Here is a 24,922-nt window from a genome sequence, read left to right on the forward strand (position 1 = left end):
TGCCGCTATTAGCAGGCACAAAGAGGGCAGCACTTTAGGGGCCTTTGTCAGCGGATCCGCAGCTGCGGATCCGCTGACAAGTACCCCCGTGTGAACGCACCCTTATGCTGCAGATCCACTGACAAAGGACCCTACAGTGCTGCCTCCATCTGTGCCTGCTCATAACAGCAATCCGCCACTACGAGCAGACACGCTTTGATGTGTATACTCGCGCACATCATGGCCGCTCCTGCTCTCTGAGTTAGGCCGAGAGCAGCCGCGATGTGTGCGAGTATACACATCAAAGCGTGTCTGCTCGTAGCGGAGGATTGCCATTATGATCAGGCACAGATGGAGGCAGCACTGTAGGGTCCATTGTCGGGGGATCCGCAGCGTAAAATATGCTGAGGATCCATCCGTGTAAATGAGACCTAAGGACACAAGGCGTATGTGTACGCACAGTGCCTGCTCCCACTGTGTTGTATAAATCATTAGCTAGAACCCTCAGCTAATGCCAGACATCACCAATCAGGCTGATGTCCGACAATAACACTTTAGATGCCGCTATCAAAGTTGATGGTAGTGTCCAAAAGTTTTAACGCCTTAAGGACCGAGCTTTTTTCCACTTGTTTTTTCCACCTCACCTTTTAAAAATCATAACCCTTTCAATTTTTTGCACCTAAAAATCCATACGATGGCTTATTTTTTGCGCCACCAATTCTACTTTATAATGACATCAGTCATTTACCCAAAAATCTATGGCAAAAACGTAAAGAAAATCATTGTGTATATATATATATATATATATATATATATATATCTATAACTATATATATATATATATACACATACATATATACATACATACACATACACACGTTTTAAAATTGCCCCCCCCCCCACTGTTGTCACTGGCCCCCCATGTGCCCCCCCTAAATATGAATGCTGGAGACGCCACTGGAGAGTACTGTGGTCAGACAGTAAGGAAATTCAAAAAGAAAAGAACTTCCTGTGGAGCACACAGAAGCTTATAAGTACTAGAAGATTAAGATTTTTTTAATAGAAGTAATATACAAATCTGTTTAACTTCTGACACCAGTTGATTTAAACACAAATGTTTTCCAGCAGAGTACCCCTTTAAGGTAATCATACACAATAAGCTATTTTATCATTATTCAGGTACGTTACCTTTGAATATCTGGCTCAAGACAGTAGTGTTTCCAGTTGGATTTCTGAACTTCACGTTCTTATCAGTCCACCAAGCAATGCCTTTTTTAGTCAATGTAATTAATTTTTCATTTCCTTCTACGATCATATATAACTGGAGGGTATCTGAAGCCAAAACGCACATAACCAGTTAAAATGCAATGGATTATAGTCAGTAAAGAGTTAATCCTTACATTCACATGCCGCAGACGTCTGTAGAAACTTTCAGCAGACAAGCAATTTAAAGAGTACCTGTCACCAAACTAAACTTTTAATATATTGTTCCTTATGTAATTATAAGACACTTTGTTATTTACTTGCTGTTAAAAATCTCAAACTTTATGTTTTTAATGTGATTGAAAAAACGGCCACTAGGTGGCTCTGTTCCGTTCCCTGCACAAGTCAAGCAGTTTGGTCTCCTCCCGGCCTGGCAGGAGACCAAATTCAGGAAGTGTGCGCAGCATGGCAAGGCACAGCTCTCGCAGGCTTCAGTGACGTTTCGCCTGCTGGGGAAAACCCACTTTCTCCTGAAGGGTGCGCACACAGTGTGAGCAAGAGGAAAGGTATGATACAGCGCTTTTTTACCCCTTAACCCCTTAAGGACCGGAGGTTTTTCCGTTTTTGCATTTTCGTTTTTTGCTCCTTGCCTTTAAAAAATCATAACTCTTTCAAATTTACACCTAAAAATCCATATGATGGCTTATTTTTTGCGCCACCAATTCTACTTTGTAATGACGTCAGTCATTTTGTCCAAAAATCTATGGTGAAGCAGGAAAACAAATAATTGTGCGACAAAATTGAAAAAAAAACGCTGTTTTGTAACTTTTGGGGGCTTCCGTTTCTACGTAGTACATTTTTCGGTAAAAATGACACCTGATATGTATTCTGTAGGTCCATACGATTAAAATGATACCCTACTTATATAGGTTGGATTTTGTCGCACTTCTGGAAAAAATCATAACTACATGCAGGAAAATTAATACGTTTAAAATTGTCATCTTCTGACCCCTATAACTTTTTTATTTTTCCGTGTATGGGGCAGTATGAGGGCTCATTTTTTGCGCCGTGATCTGAAGTTTTTAACGGTACCATTTTTGCATTGATAGGACTTATTGATCATTTATCATTTATTGATCACTTTTTATTCATTTTTAAATGATATAAAAAGTGACCAAAAATGCACTATTTTGGACTTTGGAATTTTTTTGCGCGCACGCCATTGACCGAGCGGTTTAATTAATGATATATTTTTATAATTCGGACATTTCCGCACGCGGTGATACCACATATGTTTATTTTTATTTTTATTTACACTGTGTTTTTTTTTATTGGAAAAGGGGGGTGATTCAAATTTTTAATAGGGGAGGAGTTAAATGATCTTTATTCACTATTTTTTTTGCAGTGTTATAGGTCCCATAGGGACCTATAACACTGCACACACTGATCTTCTATGCTGATCACTGGTTTCTCATAAGAAACCAGTGATCAACGATTCTGCCGGATGACTGCTCATGCCTGGATCTCAGGCACTGAGCAGTCATTCGGCGATCGGACAGCGAGGAGGCAGGAAGGGGCCCTCCCGCTGTCCTGTCAGCTGTTCGGGATGCCGCGATTAGCCGCGGCTATCCCGAACAGCCCGACTGAGCTAGCCGGGAACTTTCACTTTTAGCCGCGCGGCTCAGCTTTGAGCGCGCGGCTAAAGGGTTAATAGCGCGCGGCGCCGCGATCGGCGCTGCGCGCTATTAGAGGCGGGTCCCGGCTTCACTATGACGCCGGGCCCGCCATGATATGACGCGGGGTTACTGTGTAACCCCGCGTTATATCAGAAGAGCAGGACCAAGGACGTACCAGTACGTCCTTGGTCCTTAAGGGGTTAAGGACTGAGGGTTTTTCCCCTTTCGTTTTTTCCTCCTCCCCTTTTAAAATTCATAACCCTTTCAATTTTGCACCTAAAAATCCATATGATGGCTAATTTTTGGTGCCATCAATTCTACTTTGTAATGACATCAGTCATTTTACCCAAAAACCTTTTTATTTAATTTTTATAATTCGGACATTTCCACACGCGGCGATACCACATATGTTTATTTACACTTTTTTTTATGGGAAAGGGGGGGGGGAATTAAACTTATTAGGGAAGGGGTTAAATGATCTTTATTCGCTTTTTTTTTTGCAATGTTATAGCCACCATTGGGGGCTATAACACTGCACGTAATGATCTTTTACATTGATCAATGGTTTCTCATAGGAAACCATTGATTGATGATTCTGCCGCTTGACTGCAGGGGTTAAAGCTCGTAAATGTTTTTTATTAAGGGCAGGAGAGGTGTTAGGAGTAGTTAGGGAATATAATCTGAGTCAGTTTAGAAAATATGGTTTGATGACCGGTACTCTTTAACCCATTGAGGACCCAGCCCATTTTCACCTTAATGCGTACCCGTCAGATCCAACAAAAAAAAACTTAACATATCCCTCAGTACCTAATCCTGACCCTGTACATCTATTTTTATGTGTCTAGCACCTTTATTTATTTTTTTATTACACATTTAATTTAGCTCACATCTGAATTCCTCTCAAAGGGAGGGGGTGTGGCCTCACTGTTGAGGTCTCCGCCCCCCTCCCTCAGTATGCTGTCTGCTCACATCTCCCCTAAGCAAAACTACAACTCCCAGCTTGTCCTCACTGACAGTAGGGGGACACAAGCTGACAGTGTGAGGATTTTTCCTCCAACTTTGAGCCCTGCACTCACAGCTGTCAATCAAGGAAGTGTGTCTATGACATAGGTGATGATGCATGGACACAGCAGAGCTATTATGTGTCCAAGCAGGCAGGGGGGGGGAGGGGCAGTTGTTTGACTGGCTTTTTCAGTATGAAATGCTGAACATTTTCTAATGGAACCTATTGGTTTTACAAGCTTTACAACATATATCAAAAGTTTTTGTATCTGACAGTGCCCATGGACCAGAGCATTTTTTGCACATCTGACCAATGTCACTTTAAGTATTAATAACTCTGGGATGCTTTTATTTTTCATTCTGATTCAGAGAAGGTTTTTTGTGACATATTCTACTTTATGTTAGTGGTAAAATTTTGTCGATACTTGCTTCACTTTTTGAATATTAGAAAATGTAGCTTTTTTTTACTTTGAAGGCTCTCTGCTTATAAAGGAAAACAGACATCCCAAATAAATTATATATTGATTCACATATACAATATGTCTACTTTATGTTGGCATCATAAAGTTGAATGTTTTTACTTTGGAAGTTTCAAAGTTCAAAGAAGATTTCTAGCTTCTAGATTTCTAGCTAGAAGTTTCTCGCTTCAAAGTTCAGCAGCAATTTTCCAATTTTTCACAAAATGTTCAAAATCAGAATTTTTCAGGGACCAGTTCAGTGTTGAAGTGGATTTGAGGGGCCTTGATTTTAGAAATACCCAATTATAAAAACTGCACCCCTCAAAGTATTCAAAATGACTTTCAGTGTGAACCCTTTTATGTGTTTCACAGGAATAGCAGCAACGTGATGGAGAAAATTCAAAATCTTCATTTTTTTACACTCGCATGTTCTTGTAGACCCAGTTTTTGAATTTTTACAAGGTGTAAAAGGAGAGAAATCACCCTAAAATTTGTAACCCAATTTCTCTCGAGTAAGGAAATACCTCATATGTGGATGTAAAGTGTTCTGTGGGTGCACTAGAGGGCTCAGAAGGGAAGGAGAGACAATGGGATTTTGGAGAGTGAGTTTTAAAAAAAAATGGTTTTTGGGGGGCATGTCACATTTAGGAAGCCCCTATGGTGCCAGAACAGCAACAAAAAAAAACACACACACACATGGCCTACTATTTTAGAAAAATACACCCCTCGAGAAACGTAACAAGGGGTCCAGTGAGCCTTAACACCCCACAGGTGTTTCACGACTTTGTTAAATTTGGAAGTGTAAAATAAAAAAAAATAAAAAAAAAAAAATCACAAAAAATCTTTTTTCCCCAAATTATACATTTTTTACAAGGGGTAATAGGAGAAAATGCCCCCCAAAATTTGTAACCCCATTTCTTCTTAGTATGGAAATACCCCATATGTGGAAGTCAAGTGCTCGCTTTGCTGGTGCACTACAATGCTTAGAAGAGAAGGAGCGCCATTGAGCTTTTGAAGTAAGAATTTGGTTGGAATAGAAGTCGGGGGCCTTGTGTGTTTTAAAGCCTCCAGTGGTGCCAGAATTTTTGGAAACTACACCCCTCACAGAATTTAATAAGGGGTGCAGTGGGCATTTACACCCCACTGGCGTTTGACAGATCTTTGGAACAGTGGGCTGAGCAAGTAAAAAATTACATTTTTCATTTCCACGGATCACTGTTCCAAAAATCTGTCAGACACATGTGGGGCGTAAATTCTCACTGTACCCCTTATTACATTATGTGAGGGGTGTAGTTTCCAAAATGGGGTCACATGTGTGTGTGTGTGTGTGGGGGGGGGGGGGGGGGGGGTCCATTGTTCTGGCACTATGGGGGCTTTGTAAACACACGTGGTCTTCAATACCGGACAAATTTTCTCTCCAAAAGCCCAATGACTCTCCTTCTCTTCTGAGCATTGTAGTTCTCCCACAGAGCACTTTACAGTTACATATGGGGTATGCTCTTACTCAAAAGAAATGGGGTTACAATTTTTTTTTCTTTCCTTTTTTCCCCTTGTGAAAATTAAAAATTTAGGGTAACACCAGCATTTTAGTAAAAAAATTTTTTTTCTCATTTTCCCATCCAACTTTAATGAAAATTCGTCAAACACTTGTGGGGTATTAAGGCTCACTATACCCTTGTTACGTTCCATGAGGGGTGTGGTTTACAAAATAGGGTCACACGTGGATAGTTACCGTATTTTTCGCTCCATAAGACGCACTTTTTCTCCCGCCAAAAGTGGGAAGGAGATGTCTGTGCGTCTTATGGAGCGAATGTGTGTGCCGATACCCGGCATTTGCATGGTATCGGGGACTTGTTTAATGTCCCCGATACCAAGGCAGATATCTGCTGCAGTGCGGCCGTCAAATGCCCCGCTCCGCTGCCCGCATCATGGTGTCCTATGGAGGAACACACGTCACTCCACCTCCTTCCCTGTGCCCAGCATAACGCTACGGAGGAAGGAGGAGTGACATGTATGTCACATGCTCCTCCATAGGACGCTATGATGCGGACGGCAGAACGGGGCTGTGGCGCGGCAACCGCAGGTGAGCAAACTTTTTGCAAACTTCCAGCTGTGCCAAAACTACTACTCACAACATGCACTGACAGACCGTGAATGCTGAGAGTTGCACTTTTGCAACAGCTGGTGGCACACAGGCTGAAAAACCTTCAGTTAAGTTATGTTATCTAACTCTAAATTTTCCAACTAGTGTGCCTCCAGCTGTTGCAAAACTACAACTCCCAGCATGTACTGATCGCCAAATGGCAAGCTGGGAGATGTAGTTATACAATAGCTGGAGGTAAGTTACTACAACTCCCAGCATGGCGAGACAGCCGTTTGCTGTTCGTGCATGCTGGGAGTTGTAGTTTTGCAACATCTGGAGGGCTACAGTTTAGATACCACTGTATAATGGTCTCCAAACTGTAGCCCTCCAGAGGTTTCTAGGCAACAACTCACCGGCTTATGTAGTCGCAGGATCACTGCACCAGGGAGAGGATCGTCGCCACCGGTAAGTGACCTCCACCGCCGCTGCCAGTCATAGGACAGTTCCCACGTCCTGCCCAGATTACAGTGGATGGGCAGAACTTTAACCCCCCCCCCCAATCTGCTATTGGCCGGTCGCTTCTAATCAACCAATAGCAGGTATAGGAGGGGTGGCACCCCTGTCACCTCACTCCTTTCCCTTGAGGGGGATCGGGGGCATCTTGGACAAACCTGATCCCCTTTATTTTCCGGGTCACCAGAGACCCGTATGACCCGGAATTGCCACAGATCGCCGGTCTGAATTGAACAGCAATTTGCGGCGATCGCCGACATGGGGGGAGGGTCTCAGGACCCCCCCCCCCCCAGGGGGATTTGCACGGGGTGCCCTATGATAAATCAGCAGTCATCGAGGTCCGGTCAAGTATGCCCTGGGTCCTTAAGTACCAGGGCGTCGGGACGTACCTGTACACCCAGGGTCCCTAAGTGGTTAAATAGAGAAAAATCCACACAGCATAGGTAAAATATACTGAGGCTTTAACTGATATTCAGAAGGAACAACTAGCCAGCTAGACCTATAACTCTACAGTGAAGACAAGTCTCATTTTCATCATTGAGATGAGACTGCAGTAATATATAGGCTTATAACCAATATTGTGTTACTAGGAAAGAGACTGATTAACTGTGTCTTCCTGTTACCACTTCCAAAACCTATAAAAAAGTAAACTCTTTTGCATTACTGTGAAATGCAACCATACTGAATGGAATGCAACTGTAAATGGCTCTTAAAGCATTAGAAAAACAGAGGTGATTTATTTTTAAAAAAATTAACATTTGTCCTCAAGTCATTTGTGATTTTGCAGCTCAGTTCAATTCAAGTAAATGGAGCCAAGTGTTAATGCCACACACAACCACAGGGGTTGTGCTTTTTTGGAAGGAATTTAACTCTGTTTCTCTATTACTGGATAACCCCTTTCATGAATATGCCCTTATAATCTACACAACCTCACAATGGTTAAACATAAACCTACTGTTACACATGTACCTTGCCTCCAATACCATTTCTGTTCTCTTCTAAGCACGCCCGGCAGCTTCCCTCGTCACCTTGATCATGGCCCTACACTTTACGCACTGACAAATGACCCGGCAAAGTGCCAAAGGACCTGTCCGGAGGAGAAAGTACCAGGCCAATCAGCTGGGGGCACTAAGCACTTACATTCCCCTGAATCACAGGGCGTTCTGACCCTCTAGTTTGCTTCTGTTTACCCTTTGTCTTTTGATTTGGTATCATTTTTGCCTGTGTGTAGACTGTTTGGCAGTTTTTGATGCCCTCACACGTCGTTCAGTGTAGGGACAGTCTCACAGTTAGGTGGCACTGTATAGGACAGATTGTCCAAGTAGGTTTGGACAGTGGTTCGGGCTAGATCCAGGTCTGCACCGATTCCTACATCTGGATGTGACACTTACCATTGAACATACTGTTGGCAATGGCACCACAGGGTGCAATAGGTTTGTTCTGATTCATACGATAGGGGTCACATTCCTTGCTGGGATTCTAAAAGAGTAGAAAATGAATATTATGCATTAATATAACACTTGAACAGTCAGCTCTCAGATGTACATAGCAGCATATCAAGCATGTGATAGTTTGGTTACACCCATTCTTAACAGGTGCTGTAGCCATTGTTCACATACAAAAGAGGCAATCCGACACTGAACATAAAGCTAAATGCAGACTGTGCATCGATGACGTCCAGCAAGTACTGCTGTGTGCAAGTCACGTAACTTCAGCACGGAAGTGAGAGCTGGCTAGGATGTACAGCATCAAGGTCATCTATACAAGTACATATAAATACTAAAGTTTATTGATCTCAGAATCAACTAAATTATTCAACAGTCTTAAAATGTAACAGCGATAAAGAACTATTCACAATATACACTTTTGTTTACAGGATGATCACAGAATCCTGTTTCTCCCAACTAATTATGAAATGTTACTTTTCTAAAGCATTTAACAAAAATAAAAAGATCAAAACCCTCAACCCACTGGTCTTATCAGTGTATTTTTGCATTAAGTGTCACTTATTGCATCGATATGACTGCAAATGTATCGGATGGTGTGGCTGCAGTCTGCACTAGGACCAGAGTGATATCCATAATCAAAAACATTAACACCCCCCCCCCCCCCCCAAATATTTTGGTTGTTTTTGTGACATGATTTATAGGCCTGAATAGATCATGGTGTGGACATTGTTCTTTACATTAGTATGTACGCTCTTTTCTAATAGGACCCTATGGTCTGTATACATTCATTTATTTTTGTCTCCTTGATTTCCCCTGAGGAAGTTCCAACACAAGGATTTGACAGGTGTTGGGGAAAGAAGCTCGTTGGGATTGGGATTCTGTATACTTCTGGTTTGCTAGTTCAAGGTCAAGACAATATTCTGATTGTATTTACATAAATTTAATTACTTACAGTGTTTGAACATTTAGCCTATCACTGTACCTTGGAACAACTGAGCAGTCCAAGTCCCGTTGTTTCTGAAGTGATCCGGCACTTGATGCAGTTTGCATCTTCATTGGTGGAGAAATTGACTTTACGTATTGGGTGTATTATGTGATTACTATTAATTGCCTTTGGGTATGAAATATTCTTCTTTAGCTTTTGAGGTTTAACTTACCGTTAGAGAGTTCTTGTCTCCATTGAGCTGACTGTCATCTCTAGACTTTACATACCGTCGATGGTTCTGATAGAAGTTAGACAGCCCATAATACATGAACACATTGCTCTGCAAAGAAACACAGAAGACTTAACAGCTAGGAAATGGATCATATACCTCAGATGAGTTCTCTGAGGCTCCTTAAAGGGGTACTACCGCTGCTCAGCGTTTGGAACAAACTGCTCCGAACGCTGGAGTTGGGAGCTTGTGACGTCATAGCCACGCCCCCTCATGCCATCACGCCCCGTCCCCTCAATGCAAGTCTATGGGAGGGGGCGTGACAGCCATCACGCCCCCCCCCATAGTCTTGCATTGAGGGGGCGGGATGTTACATCATGAGGGGGTGGGGCTATGACGTCACGAGCTCCCGGCGCTGGTTCCAGCATTCAGAACAGTTTGTTCCTGAGCTGAGCAACAGAGTACCCCTTTAACAATATATGTATTCTTTTTCTAGGGAGTTGGAACAGTGCCAGTCTAGAACAGTGTTTCCTAACCAGTGTGCCTCCAGCTAATGCAAGAGCAAGGGTTGGGAAAAAACACTGGTTTAGGCTGGCATTGTTCCAGCTCCCTAGGAAAAGAATGTTTGTATTATGCAATGCAGAAATGCTGCCGCTTTCTCAAACCACTGCTGAAACAAATTTTTAAAAGGATGGGTCATCGTAAAATTAAGGTTTAATGTTAACCATATTTAAGACAAAAGTAATTTGTTTTATTTTTTCTTTAATTATAATTTTTTTTTTTAAGTATAAATAATTTACAATACACAATATAATATTTAATATGCAATAGATATAATATCAATCTCAACATTACACATTTTTAGCCCCCTCTTCTACCCACCTTCCTCCCTTTTAAAAAGGAAACAAGTCAATTTTTTTTATATGAAACATATATTGTCATTTTTCATATGTCCCCAGCAAATGGATAATAATGTGGAGAAGGCAAGCAGCCTGTAACTTGGCTGCTGCAAATTTGAACTCGCTCCTCTCCCTGCTGAAGACCTCAGACTAGAACCCTGTGCAGGACTGTTTTCTTAATCCTGTCCTGCCCACTCCATAAGAATTTGGCCATTACCACCCACTCCCACAAAGTGTGTGTTCCACACCCGATGGCAACATGTGTGTCCAATCCCGCCCGCTCCGGATAATATTCACGCAAATGTTAGAGCTATGCCAAATATTTAAAATAACAAAACATTGTGTTTTATCACATGTACCATAATATAAACTTTTTTTCTATATCCGACCTAATGGGCATGTAAAAAAATAAAATAAAATCAATCTATCTACATAACCCCTTAAATACTATTCCCCAGCTTTCCCAGGCTCCTAAATGGAACATTTGCTGAGTACTGTAACCAAGATGGCCACCAGTAATTTACAGGGACTATTAGTATTATTGATTTCTGAAGTGTCTGTGCATAAAGCGATACAGCTATAAGCAAATATACCAATCAGGAGCATAGAAAAGCTAGATGAGAACGTCTGACTTAGCAATTATATGCTCCTGAATGGTATATCTGCTTGCTGTACTAAAGAGATATGCCATTCAGGAGCCTGGGAAAGTGCGTGTGAAAATCAGACACTTTAATCATTACAGGATCTGACTGTCACACACAAGACATCTTATCCCATATCCAAAGGATAGGGCATAAGATGTCTGATCGGAGGTGTCTCGCCACTTGAGACCCCTGCAATCTCCCTGCTGCACTTGGTGTTCGTTTAGAGCGTTGGGTGCAGCACCAGAGGTCCGTGAAGTCACGGCCGCACCCCGCTCTTGTAGTCACTATCATGCCCCCTCAATGCAAGTCTATGGGAGGTGGCGTGACGGAGTCATGCCCCCTCCCATAGACTTGCATTGAGGGGGCATGCCTGTTGACGTCACGAGCCTCCACCCCGCATCGCCAGTCATCCGGCACGGAGCGAGGTTTACTCCGTGCACTGCATGTCTGAGGTGCCACAGCTGAGATTGCGAGGGTCCCCAGCGGTGGGCCCACAGCGATCAGACATCTTATCCTTTGGATAGGGGAAAAAGATGTCTAGAGGTGGAGTACCCCTTAAAGCAAATTTGCTATTTAGGAGCCTGGAAAAACTTGGTAAGGGTGCTTTCACACCAAGTTTTGTACTTACGGTTCCCGAATACGGCTGGGAGGAGAGGGGGGGGGGGGGGGGGGGGGGAGCTTAATCGCGGCGCCCGCACTCAGCCGTATTCAGGAACCGTATTTAATGCATGTCTATGAGCTGACCGGAGTGAACCGCAGCCTCCGGTCGGCTGCGTTTTCCCGACCGTAGGCAAAAACGCGGTTGACCACGTTTTTGCCTGCGGTCGGGAAACCGCATACGGCCAAAAACGCAGCCTACCGGAGGCTGCAGTTCACTCCAATCGGCTCATAGACATGCATTAAATACAGTTCCTGAATACGGCTGAGTGCGGGCGCTGCAATTAAGCCCCGCCCCCTCTCCTCCCAGCCGTATTTGGGAACCGTAAGTACAAAACGTGGTGTGAAAGCACCCTAAGACAGCTCCTTTTCCTATAGCGATACCATATACGTTAACTATATGCTCATGCACTGTCAAGTACACGTGTACATTATATATTTATTTTTTACATTCCTTATTTTTTCATTTTACTTTTACTAATGTATTTTCTTTATTGTGGCAGCACAGGTTAGCAGGGTGCACAATTTTGTATAGGTTTCCTGCTGTGCGCATATACAGCTCCTTGATAACACTGATCTAATGGTAACAGTCCGCTACATCACTGCTACCAGTCAGGCATGGAGAGAAGATGCAGACTCCAAGCCATCTATGCTTAGGAAAGCCTTGTGAAATCATTACTGACCCAGCGACTCTCCGAAAGCAGAAGCAGAGTTTCTGCATTCCTGCACTGCGCTGGTGAGTTTGCAGTGACAGGACTGACAATGCATGTGGGACTGACCCGTCCTGTCAAACCAAGTCACAGGAGCCACTCCAGAATCCCTCTACTGCTACAGGCGATCATTGACTTGCACATGCCGCTGAGCGCGTTTCAATGGTAGTGCAGCTCCAGCATAGCAGACGGGGTCAGGAGCTGTACCTTGTCTCCTACGCACATGTCGTAAAGCATCTGTACCTGTGCTGTTACACTGCTAATAGACATGGCAGCCCCCTGTATAAGTATTTATTAATAAATAAAACACTGTCCAGCCAAAAAGTATTTACAGTCCTATTGACATGATTACAAATATAATAATGACTATTAATAATAATAATAATAATAATAATAACTAATAAAAAATAAAAATCTTAAATAAACCTAAAATCTTGTTGTTTCCATTGTCAAAGCTGAGACTTCCTGTTCTGACTGTGATAAGGAGGCGGCTGCTGGAATAAGATCTGTACAGAATTACAGTGAAAGGTGACACCAGTCAATAGTGCACAGCTCATCCTCCCTATACTGTGGAATGAGCTCTTCAAAAAGGTCACAGAGTGTGCCCAGTAATGTTTCCCATTCATGTTAACGGGACGGCTCCTATCTATAGGTATTGCTATAAAGCATATCTCTAAATGGTGTTAAAAACCGCATAGACAATAATAATGTGCTAAAAATAAGAAAGATGTTTAAGTAAGAAATTTAAACAGATTAGAAAAAAGAAACTAACCTATTTCAGTATTTACCACTAAGGGCTTGTTCAAAGTCCGTCGTAACCACATGCACTATTTCTGTTTCTCAGCTAAACTCCAGTAAACTACTGGATCCTCGACAGATCCCATTTAAGTCAATGTGATCAGTCAGGAACCGGTGGTGAAAGTTGTGCTCAGACCTATTTTGAGGCTGCCAGGTGCAAAAAGAAACTAACTGAACAGACCCGGAAAGGGATGGCACAGTATGAATCCAGCCTTAGCTGTAAATAAAAAAATGGAGGAGATATATTCCCTTTGTATCGGTGCTAAAAGGTTAATACACACTTTGGCTGGATTCATACTGTGGATTCTACCGAAGAAATTTCCGCCAGAGATCCTGCGGGCTGCGCTAGGACCATGCGGACTGCATTTCTGAGCGAAAGATCCACTCAGAAATGCATTGCCATCTATGGGGACAGCATTGCACACAGTGCGGCCCTAGAGCCGCACGTGGGATCCAGCAGAAATTCTTTCCGGAGATTCTGCAGTGTGAACTTAGCCTTACAGGAGCAGGCGAACTGGACTGGTATGTGACCAGGCTGACGTCGTCATTTCTTAAAAGCAAGTAAAAACCTAACCCTACAAGCCGAAGAACGGCACTGACATGAGAGAAAAGAACATTTTACTTACCTCAAATGCATTTTCCAGGGTGAAGTTTATGACACAATGGCACGGGGTGCTGTTGAAAGAGACATTCGAGCACTTGTAACAAGCACTACTCGAATCTATTCCAGTGTAGTCGATCTAGAAAAGAAAGGGTTAAAATAAAATGAGAACATGGTATCACTCCAACATTCGCAAGTGCTATTTTTGCAGTAAGTTACTCTCCAGAGGTGGGGACAAGAAGGTAAAATTGTAATATTAAACTCTGGAGATATGCAGGGGATCTGGAGCCTAGGCCTACAAACTGCAAAACTACAACTCCCAGCATGCTCGGACAGCCAACGGCTGTCCGGGCATGCTGGGAGTTGTAGTTTTGCAACATCTGGAGGTCCACTTGTATATTTTATAAAAGATCCAACGTCTGTCTCAGCAAGGACAGCAATACTACAGGTTCCCTTTTAAAGGGGTACTCCACTGGAAAACATTTTCTTTTAAATCAATTCCAGTACTTATTAGCTGCTGTATACTACAGAGGAAGTTATTTTCTTTTTGAATTTCCTTTCTCTCTGTCCACAGTGTTCTCTGCTGACACCTCTTTCCATGTCAGGAACTGTCCAGAGCAGGATAAGTTTGCTTTGGGGATTTGTTTCTGCTCTGGACAGTTCCCAAAATGGACAGAAGTGTCAGCAGAGAGCACTGTGGTCAGACAGAAGGGAAATTCAAAAAGAAAATAACTTCCCCTGTAGTATACAGCAGCTGATAAGTACTGGAAGGATTGGGATTTTTTAATAGAAGTATTTTCCAAATCTGCAACTTTCTGGCACCAGCTGATTTAAAAGAAAATGTTTTCCAGTGGAGTACCCCTTTAAGTCAGCCGACCAGTAGTATTCTGGAGAAATTATTCCCTAGCGATCCGATATTGATGGACTCTATAATAGTCCCAGAAAAAAATTATAAGGCTAGGTTCACACTGCGGAATCTGCGGGCAGAAAATTTCCGCCCGAGATTCCGAGTGCGGCCCACGGCGGCTGAATCTGTCGGCGCTAGGACCGTGCGGACACTGCAGTCTCCAATAGACTGCAATGTATTCCGCGAGTATTTCTGCCAGAAGCATGAGCAATGCCATTCTTCAGGCGGAAATTTTAAAGCAGATTTTCCGTTCACAAATTCCGAAGTATGAATTTGTGAACGGAAATCCATTCGCTATACTACATTTTAGTAAGGGGAATTTCTTCCTACAATTTCAAAGCGGAATTGCAGGTGGAAATTTCGTAGTGTGAACCTAGCCTAAGGCTTCCTTAGACAAAAATTTTGTTCTGTGGATTTTTGGCCTAGCAAGCAAACAAAAAAAAAAAAAAATTATTTTTTTTGTGCATTTCGAAAATGATGCTCCAGCTTCCTTAAAACTTCAAAAAAATTTATTAGCCCATTCAAAATCCAAAGAAAAAATACAAGGTAAAAGCCAAATGAAACTCCGACGCATTTCGGTTCACATGTAAACCTTAATCATGGCAATATGATTAAGGTTTACATGTAAACTGAGACGCGTCTGCGGTTCATTTGGCTTTTACCTTGTATTTCTTCTTTAGATTTTTAATAGACTAATAAAATGTTTGAAGTTTTAAAGGGGTACTCCGCTGCTCAGTGTTTGGACAAACTGTTCCGAATGCTGGAGGAGGGAGCTCATGACGTCATAGCCCTGCCCCCTAATGATGCCCCCTCAATGCAAGTCTATGGGAGGAGGCGTGACGGCTGTCTCGCCCCCTCCCATAGACTTGCATTGAGGGGGCAGGACTATGACGTCACGAGCTTCCGGCTCCAGGGATCGGAGCAGTTTGTTCCAAACGCTGAGCAGCGGCGTACCCCTTTAAAGGAAGCTGGAGCTTCGTCTTTTTCTACCATGAGAAAACGATGTAGACAATCCCTCTTACTCCTCTGTACTTCCTATAGGTGCACACATAGAATACTGGGTAACTTTTCTATAGGACTTATGTCTATTTATTTCATTTTTATTCTTGCTTTTTGTTTACTTATTTTAAGAACTAGCGCTTCAAGCATGACTCTTATCTGCACAAACAAAGACTTCCTGACTCCGAACAAGGTCTTGCTTTCTTTGAAGACAGAAAAAAGCATTTTATAACCTTCAAATTCCACAAATGACCCAGTGCCAGCCCCATGATGGAAAATACTACTGGTGCCATATAGATGACAGCTAGATGTGGATCTATAGATGGCCACCGGCCCTATCCAAGAAGCACTGGGCAAACCACCTAACCCTTCTACAGAGGTCTACACCCTCTAGAGCAGTGTTTCTCAACCAGTGTGCCTCCAGCTGTTGCAAAACTACAACCCCCAGCATGCCCGGACAGCCAACGGCTGTCCGGGCATGCTGGAAGTTGTAGTTTTGCAACAGCTGGAGGCACACTGGTTGAGAAACCCTGCTCTAGAGTGCTCCTAATGGCTTCTAAAATCCAATGAATAAAGCTAGACAGGGGAAGCTCCACGTTTTCTGGTTATAATGCTAGAGCTGTAGTCAACATTAAAGGGGTACTCCACTGGAAAACTTTTATTTATTTATTTAATAAATCAACTTATGACAAAAGTTAAAAACAGATTTGTAAATTACTTCTATAAAAAATTTGTTATCCTTCCAGTACTTATCAGCTGCTGTTATACTCCACAGGAAGTTCTTTTCCTATTGAATTTCTATTCTGTCTGACCACAGTACTCTCTGCTGACATCTCTGTCCATTTTAGGAACTGTCCAGAGTAGGAGCAAATCCCCATAGCAAACCTCTCCTGCTCTGGACAGTTCCTAAAATGGACAGAGGTGTCAGCAGAGAGCACTGTGGTCAGACAGAAAAATTAAAAAAGAAAAGGACTTCCTGTGGAGCATAAAAAGATTTTTTTTAAATTTACAAATCTTTAACTTTCTGGTAGAGATGAGCAAACTTACAGTAAATTCGATTCATCACGAACTTCTCGGCTCGGCAGTTGATGACTTTTCCTGCATAAATGAGTTCAGCTTTCAGGTGCTCCGGTGGGCTGGAAAAGGTGGATACAGTCCTAGGAGACTCTTTCCCAGGACTGTATCCACTTTTTCCAGCCCACCGGAGCACCTGAAAGCTGAACTAATTTATGCAGGATAAGTCATCAACTGCCGAGAAGTTTGTGACGAATCGAATTTATTGTAAGTTCGCTCATCTCTACTTTCTGGCACCAGTTGATTTAAAAAAAATTTTTTTTCCAGCGGAGGGGTTCTCTGCTTTGGAAATTCCCCGAGTTTAACAAAGTGCCCCCCTTGTAAGGACCCCTGGTGGGCAGCTGTAATCTGTGGGGAAACCTGGCACCAAGTGTCTGAATTATCTGCAGCTACAACACAGGAAGAATTAAAGGGGTACTCCGATGGAAAACATTATTATTATTATTATTTTTTAATCAACTGCTGACGGAAAGTTAAACAGATTTGTAATTTATGTCTATTTAAAAATCTTAATCCTTCCCGTACTTATCTGCTGTATGCTTCAGGGGAAGTTGTGAATTTCTTTTCCGTCTGATCACAGTTCTCTCTGCTGCCACCTCTGACCGTGTCAGGAACTGTCCAGAGTAGGAACAAATTCCCATAGCAAACCTCTCCTGCTCCGGACAGTTCCTGACAAGGGGGCAGCAGAGAGCACTGTGGTCAGTCTTAAAGAACAACTCAACTTCCTGTGGAGCATACAGCAGCTGATATTTTTAGAATTTTTTTCCCCACCGGAGTACCCCTTTAAAGCATTACACCAGCAATGCAGTGCCACATGCTCTCCACAGTTCAGCGTGATTGGGTTTGACCAGTTTTGCACACTCAGGCCAAGAGATGAGTTGATGAGATGAGATACTGAATAATGCTCCCTCTATTAGCTTAGCATTCCCTGAAGGGGTTAAAGGGGTATTCCACTGTCCAACATGGAACTAAATGTTCCGAACACTGTTTTCGCGCTATGGGGGTCGGCCATGCCCACTTGTATCACTGCCACGCCTCCTCAATGCAAGTCTATGGGAGGAGGCGTGACAGCTGTCACACCCCCTCCCACAGACTTGCATTGAGGGGGCGTGGTCATGATGTCACTAGGGGGTGTGGCCGCTCCCACAGCACGAAAATCGCGTTCGGAACATTTAGTTCCATGTTGGCCAGTGGAATACCCCTTTAATGAAATTGAGCTTTCTAAAATTGTACAACCCTTTTGATCAGATAACCCCCTCAGTATAGTAGAGAAGGAAGGGGACACACCGACTATAACTCTAGATCCTCCTCTTATATTTATGGGGCTTCTGTAGATGGATTTAGGAAGGACTGCGGAGGTTCCTAAACTTTTACATTTCAGTACGGCTCTGTTCACACACAGATATCAGGTGCCGCATCCACACACATAATAGGGGACAATTATCATGGTTCGAGATGAACAAACTTACAGTAAATTCGATTCGTCACGAACTTCTCAGCTCGGCAGTTGATGACTTTTCCTGCATAAATTAGTTCAGCTTTCAGGTGCTCAGGTGGGCTGGAAAAGGTGGATACAGTCTTCGGAAAGAGTCTCCTAGGACTGTATCCACCTTTTCCAGCCCACGGGAGCACCTGAAAGCTGAACTAATTTATGCAGGAAAAGCCATCAACTGCCGAGCTGAGAAGTTCGTGATGAATCGAATTTACTGTAAGTTCGCTCATCTCTAGTCAGCATGTAGGGCTGGGCGGTATACCGGATCATACCAAAATTTTTGTGCTGCACGATATGAATTTTAACCCATACCGCAATACCAGTTTGGCCCCTCCCCCTCGGGAATGAATTGTCAGCCCAGCCCAGCGCTGTCCCCATCGAGGAACTATTCATGTGTGACCTGCAAGCGCTGTTCTGCTTCCCCCCCCCAATTATTAGCCCAGCGCTGCACTGTCCCCATCGGAGCACTACTCACATGTCACCCACAAGCGCTGCCCTCCTCGTCCTGCCCTCCTGTTTGTTGCGGCCGCCGGCGCTGACACTCTATACCAGTGGTCTTCAACCTCCAGGTGTTGCAAATCTACAACTCCCAGCATGGCCGGACAGCCGTTGGCTGTCCGGGCATGCTGGGAGTTACATAGTTACATAGTTAGTACGGTCGAAAAAAGACATATGTCCATCAAGTTCAACCAGGGAATTAAGGGGTAGGGGTGTGGCGCGATATTGGGGAAGGGATGAGATTTTATATTTCTTCATAAGCATTAATCTTATTTTGTTCCAGGAATGTATCTAATCCTGTTTTAAAGCTGTTAATTGTTCCTGCTGTGACCAGTTCCTGAGGTAGACCGTTCCATAAATTCACAGTCCTCACGGTAAAGAAGGCGTGTCGCCCCTTGAGACTAAACTTTTTTTTCTCCAGACGGAGGGAGTGCCCCCTCGTCCTTTGGGGGGGTTTAACCTGGAACAGTTTTTCTCCATATTTTTTGTATGGGCCATTAATATACTTATATACGTTTATCATATCCCCCCTTAAACGTCTCTTCTCAAGACTAAACAATTGTAACTCCTTTAATCGCTCCTCATAGCTAAGATGTTCCATGCCCCATATTAGTTTAGTCGCGCGTCTCTGCACCCTTTCCAACTCCGCAGTGTCCCTTTTATGGACAGGCGACCAAAAAGGAACAGCATATTCCAGGTGAGGCCGTACCAATGCTTTATAAAGGGGGAGTATTATGTCCCTGTCCCTTGAGTCCATGCCTCTTTTGATACATGACAATATCCTGCCGGCTTTGGAAGCAGCAGCCTGACATTGCATGCTATTCTGTAGTCTGTGATCTACAAGTACACCCAGATCCTTCTCTACCAGTGACTCTGCCAGTTTAATCCCCCCTAAGACATACGATGCATGCAGGTTATTAGTACCCAGATGCATAACTTTACATTTATCCACATTGAACCTCATTTGCCAAGTGGATGCCCAGACACTTAGTCTATCCAAGTCATCTTGTAACCTATACACATCCTCTATAGACTGTACCGTGCTACAAAGCTTGGTGTCATCTGCAAAGATAGAAACAGAGCTGTTAATACCATCCTCTATATCATTGATAAATAAATTAAACAGCAGCGGGCCCAGTACTGAACCTTGGGGTACACCACTAATAACCGGGGACCAATCAGAGTACGAATCATTGACCACCACTCTCTGGGTACGATCCATGAGCCAGTGTTCAATCCAGTTACAAACTAAAATTTCCAAACCCAAAGACCTTAACTTACCTGTCAGACATCTGTGAGGGACAGTATCAAATGCTTTAGAAAATCCAGAAACACTATATCCACAGCCATTCCTCTGTCAAGGCTTCTACTCACCTCTTCATAAAAGCAAATTAGATTGGTTTGACAACTTCTATCCTTAGTAAACCCATGCTGGCTATCACTTATAATACTATTATCCCCTATGTATTCCTGTATGTAATCCCTTATAAGTCCTTCAAACAATTTACCCACAATGCACGTTAGACTTACCGGTCTATAATTGCCTGGCGAAGACCTAGAGCCCTTCTTGAAGATTGGTACCACATTAGCCTTGCGCCAGTCCCTTGGCACAATACCAGACACCAGAGAATCTCTAAATATCATGAACAAGGGTACAGATATTACTGAACTTACCTCTCTAAGAACTCTTGGGTGTAGTCCATCCGGCCCTGGAGATTTGCTTACATTTACTTTACTTAACTTACCTTGTACCATCTCTACATTAAGCCAGTTCAATACATTATATGATGTGTTACCAGCACTGACCTGACCAATGTCAGCTCCTTCTTCCATAGTATATACAGAACTAAAGAACCCATTCAGTAGCTCCGCCTTCTCTTGATCGCCCGTGACAACCTCCCCATTATCATTATTAAGGGGTCCTACATGCTCTGTCCTTGGTTTTTTTGTATTTATATATCTAAAAAAATATTTAGGATTAGTTTTGCTTTCTTCGGCCACCTGTCTCTCATTTTGAATTTTTGCTGTTTTTATTACATTTTTACAGATTTTATTAAGCTCCTTGTACTGTTTAAATGTTATAGCTGACCCATCAGATTTGTATTTTTTGAAGGCTATTTTTTTGTTGTTTATTGCTCTTTTAACCTCATTTGTCAGCCATGTAGGATTTAGTTTTAATCGTTTATATTTGTTCCCCTTTGGTATATATTTAGCTGTATAGTTATTTAGAGTTGATTTAAAGATGTCCCATTTACCTTCTGTATCAGCATTTGAGAACACCTCCCCCCAGTCTATGTCCTGTAGTGCAGCCCTCAGCCCAGGGAAGTTTGCCTTTTTAAAGTTATATGTTTTTGCTTTCCCCGTCTGTCTTTGTTTTCTACATTTTAAGTCAAAAGTAACTATATTGTGGTCGCTATTACCAAGGTTTTCCCTCACAGTTACATTACCAACCAGCTCTGCGTTGTTGGAAATGATCAGATCCAACAAGGCATCACTTCTTGTTGGGTCCTCCACAAACTGGCCCATAAAATTATCCTGCAATAAATTTAGGAATTGTCGCTCCTTTGTAGTTTTAGCCAACCCCGGACCCCAATCTATATCTGGATAGTTAAAATCTCCCATTATTACCACTGTACCTGCCCGGGCGGCCCTCTCTATTTGTTTGTGAAGCCGAACTTCTATCTCTTCAGTGATATTAGGGGGTCTGTAGATTACACCAAATATTATTTTTTCAGTATTTCCCTCCTTTTGTAATTCTACCCACAGTGATTCCACCTCCTCAAAATCATCACACACTATGGCATCGTTCACACTGACTTTCATACCACTTCTTACATACAGACAGACTCCACCACCTTTTCTGTTCATTCTATCCTTGCGAAACAATGTAAACCCCTGCAGATTGACAGCCCAGTCATGCGAGGAGTCCAGCCATGTCTCAGTGACCCCAACTTTATCAATATGTTCCTCCAGTATCAAGGCCTCAAGCTCCCCCATTTTATTTGCTAGGCTTCTGGAATTTGTGAACATACACTTTACATTTCCATCCTTTATGTTATTGGGGTTAATGGGATTCAAGGGTGTAAGTTTTATTTTCCTATGAAGCCTATTCCTATTAACTATTCTAACCCCTCCCTCCGCTCCACCCCCAGGTACATTTATAATTCCCACCTCTCTATCTACACTATCTTCCCCCTCTTTGCTGTAGGTTCCCTCCCCCCAAGTCCCTAGTTTAAACACTCCTCCACCCTTCTAGCCATCTTCTCCCCAAGCAAAGCTGCACCTTCCCCATTGAGGTGCAGCCCGTCCCTACGGTAGAGCCGGTAACCGACAGCGAAGTCAGCCCAGTTCTCCATGAACCCAAACCCTTCCTTCCTACACCAGCTTCTGAGCCACTTGTTTACCTCCCTGATCTCCCGCTGCCTCTCTGGTGCGGCTCGTGGTACTGGTAGTATTTCAGAAAAGACTACCTTGGAGGTCCTTGCCTTAAGCTTGCGGCCTAAGTCCCTGAAATCATTTTTAAGGACACTCCACCTACCTCTTACTTTGTCATTGGTGCCAATATGTACCATGACTGCTGGGTCCTCTCCAGCCCCGCCCAACAACCTGTCAAACCGATCCGCGATGTGCCGAACTCGTGCGCCAGGCAGACAGCACACTGTTCGGCGATCCCGCTCTTTGTGACAGATTGCCCTGTCTGTCCCCCTAATAATTGAGTCCCCCACCACTAGTACCTGTCTGGCCTGCCCTGTACTCCTCCCTCCCTCCTTACTGGAGCAGACACCCCCCTGGCGGTCAGAGGTGGTATCCTGCTGCAGTTCTCCTAGCTCTGTAATGGCATCCCCCTCATCTGCCAAGCGGGCAAACTTGTTGGGGTGTGCCAGTTCAGGACTAGCCTCCCTGACACTTTTTCCCCTACCCCTCTTTCTAACTGTAACCCAGCTAACTGCCTGACTGTCCTGCAACTCCGTCCCACTGTCCTCCCCCACCTCTAGTCCCGAGAGTGCCTGCTCAGTGAGCACGAGACTCCTCTCCATGTTGTTAATGCTTCTCATTGTTGCCAGTCGCTCCTCTAGATGCAGGATCTGGGCTTCCAAACGGACAACTAGCACACATCTCGCACAACAATATGCACCCTCAAACTGTTGTTCAAGGATTGCATACATTGAACAGGATGTACATTGGACTGCATTTTCCAACATGGAGGCCATCTAGTAATGGGGATTTCACAAATGTATAGGAAAAAACAGACAGTCAAAATGACACTTAAAATTTTTTGTAGACCTTGTGGGTTCAAAAATTAAAACTCACAGCGATCTCAACCTCCTGCTTTCAAACTCCAGTTTTTGAAACTCCTCTTTCACGCCCCCTCTTACACAGCAACACTCAGAAAGAGCAAGTTGTAGTTTTGCAACCTCTGGAGGTCCGCAGGTTGAAGACCACTGCTCTATACTGTATCCCTATGCCGGGGCTGCAAAACGTAAACAAAATAAACTTTAACTCACCTTCCCCTCGGTCCGAACCAGCATCACAATTTCCGAGCGGAAGAGGAGCGCAGCCAGGGACAGGAGTGGGTCACTGGAGTCACGTTGTTGTTGTTTTTTTTTTTTACTGCTTTTAAAAGGGGTACTCCGGTGGAAAATTTTTTTTTAAATCAAGTGCTGCCAGAAAGTAAAACAGATTTTACTCCTTCCAGTACTTATTAGCTGCTGAATACTACGGAGGAAATTATTTTCTTTTGGAACACAGTGCTCTCTGCTGACATTGTCCATTTTAAGAACTGTCCAGAGCAGCATATGTTTTCTATGGGGATTTTCTCCTACTCTGGACAGTTCTTAAAATGTACAGAGGTGTCAGCAGAGAGCACTGTGGTCATGATGTCAGCAGAGAGCTCTGTGTCCCAAAAGAAAACTATTTCCTCTGTAGTATTCAGCAGCTAATAAGTACTGGAAGGATTAAGATTTTTTAATATAAGTAATTTCCAAATCTGTTAACTTTCTGGCACCATAAATATATTAAAAAAAAAGTTTTCCACCTGAGTACCCCTTTAACTCCGTAAGTCCTAAAAAAAATAAAAACTCCTGCTGGAAAATCCTTTTAAAGAGGTACTCTGGCCCTAAGACATCTTATAGGGGGATAAGAAGCCAGATCGCAGGGGTCTCGCTACTGGGGACCCCCGCAATCCCTCATGCAGCACACGCAGCACTGGAGGCTCTGTGTCTTTAGTCTCACGACCACGGGACCGGATTATCGTGACATCAGGACTCTGCCCCCTTGTGACGTCACACCCGTGGTCGTGAGGCTTCAGACACGGAGACTCCAGTGCTCCGTGCAGCTGACACAGGTGGGTGCTGCATGAGAGATTGTGGGGGTCCCCAGCGGCGGGACTAACCAGAAGAGCCCGCCTCCTAGACACTTGCTGTGGATAATCAAGCAGCCAATGGTATTACCAAAACAGCAGGTAGGGTTCCACCTCCCTCCCCAACCTGCATATTAGCCAGCAGATCCCCTGCATTGCAGTTCTATTTCCATGTGGAAAAACTCTCGGGACTTGGAAAATCTCATCCATATACATACTGTTGTATTCTGCTGCGGATTTCCCACTTGGAAAAGGTGCAACAATTCCATCCCACGACACCCTGAGGGTCTATTTACACGAGGGGGTCCGCACTCCCATTCACACTCCTGAATTTCCGCTTGTGTGGATGGGAGTGCAGAATCCCATAGAAGTCTATGGGCTTTAATTTGAGCTGGAATTCTGGCGTGTGAATGAATCGTAAAGGTGGCCCAGGATGTTCCTTTCATATAGATCAATCTGCTAATGTACGGATATACGGAAGATGACTCCAACCAATACGTCATCCAGCATTACAGGGCATCACCATGCCAGCGGATGCCACTGTGCTTAGTTCTATTCAGGAATTTCATGTCTGATCACATGCCTGTCATGGAGCATATGCCATGTGTGGCATCAGGTGCCAACTAGATTACAGATCAATCACACATATAGGATGTAGCTGGCCAAAACTGGCACATGTGGTAAAGGACAAGCTCCAGTATACCAGGACACCCCCGATTCCTGGCCATAACCCAGAGTGATCCAATCACTGACCCCATCATTGGGGGT

General features: G+C 43.6%; 1 protein-coding gene across 1 annotated transcript in view; it reads right to left on the reverse strand.

Annotated features, from left to right (window-relative positions):
• TMEM30A (transmembrane protein 30A) overlaps positions 1 to 24,922 on the reverse strand; it is a 33,721-nt gene that overhangs the window by 8,274 nt on the left and 525 nt on the right. Inside the window, exons 2-5 of the mRNA XM_056565897.1 lie at positions 13,851 to 13,964; positions 9,520 to 9,627; positions 8,306 to 8,393; positions 1,168 to 1,311 (exon numbers count right to left, since the gene is read on the reverse strand). Coding sequence (XP_056421872.1) covers positions 1,168 to 1,311; positions 8,306 to 8,393; positions 9,520 to 9,627; positions 13,851 to 13,964 — 454 coding nt within the window. The remainder of the gene's footprint in view (positions 1 to 1,167; positions 1,312 to 8,305; positions 8,394 to 9,519; positions 9,628 to 13,850; positions 13,965 to 24,922) is intronic.

Source organism: Hyla sarda, chromosome 3, assembly GCF_029499605.1.
Source record: "Hyla sarda isolate aHylSar1 chromosome 3, aHylSar1.hap1, whole genome shotgun sequence".
In the NCBI taxonomy this organism is placed as follows: Eukaryota; Metazoa; Chordata; class Amphibia; order Anura; family Hylidae; genus Hyla; species Hyla sarda.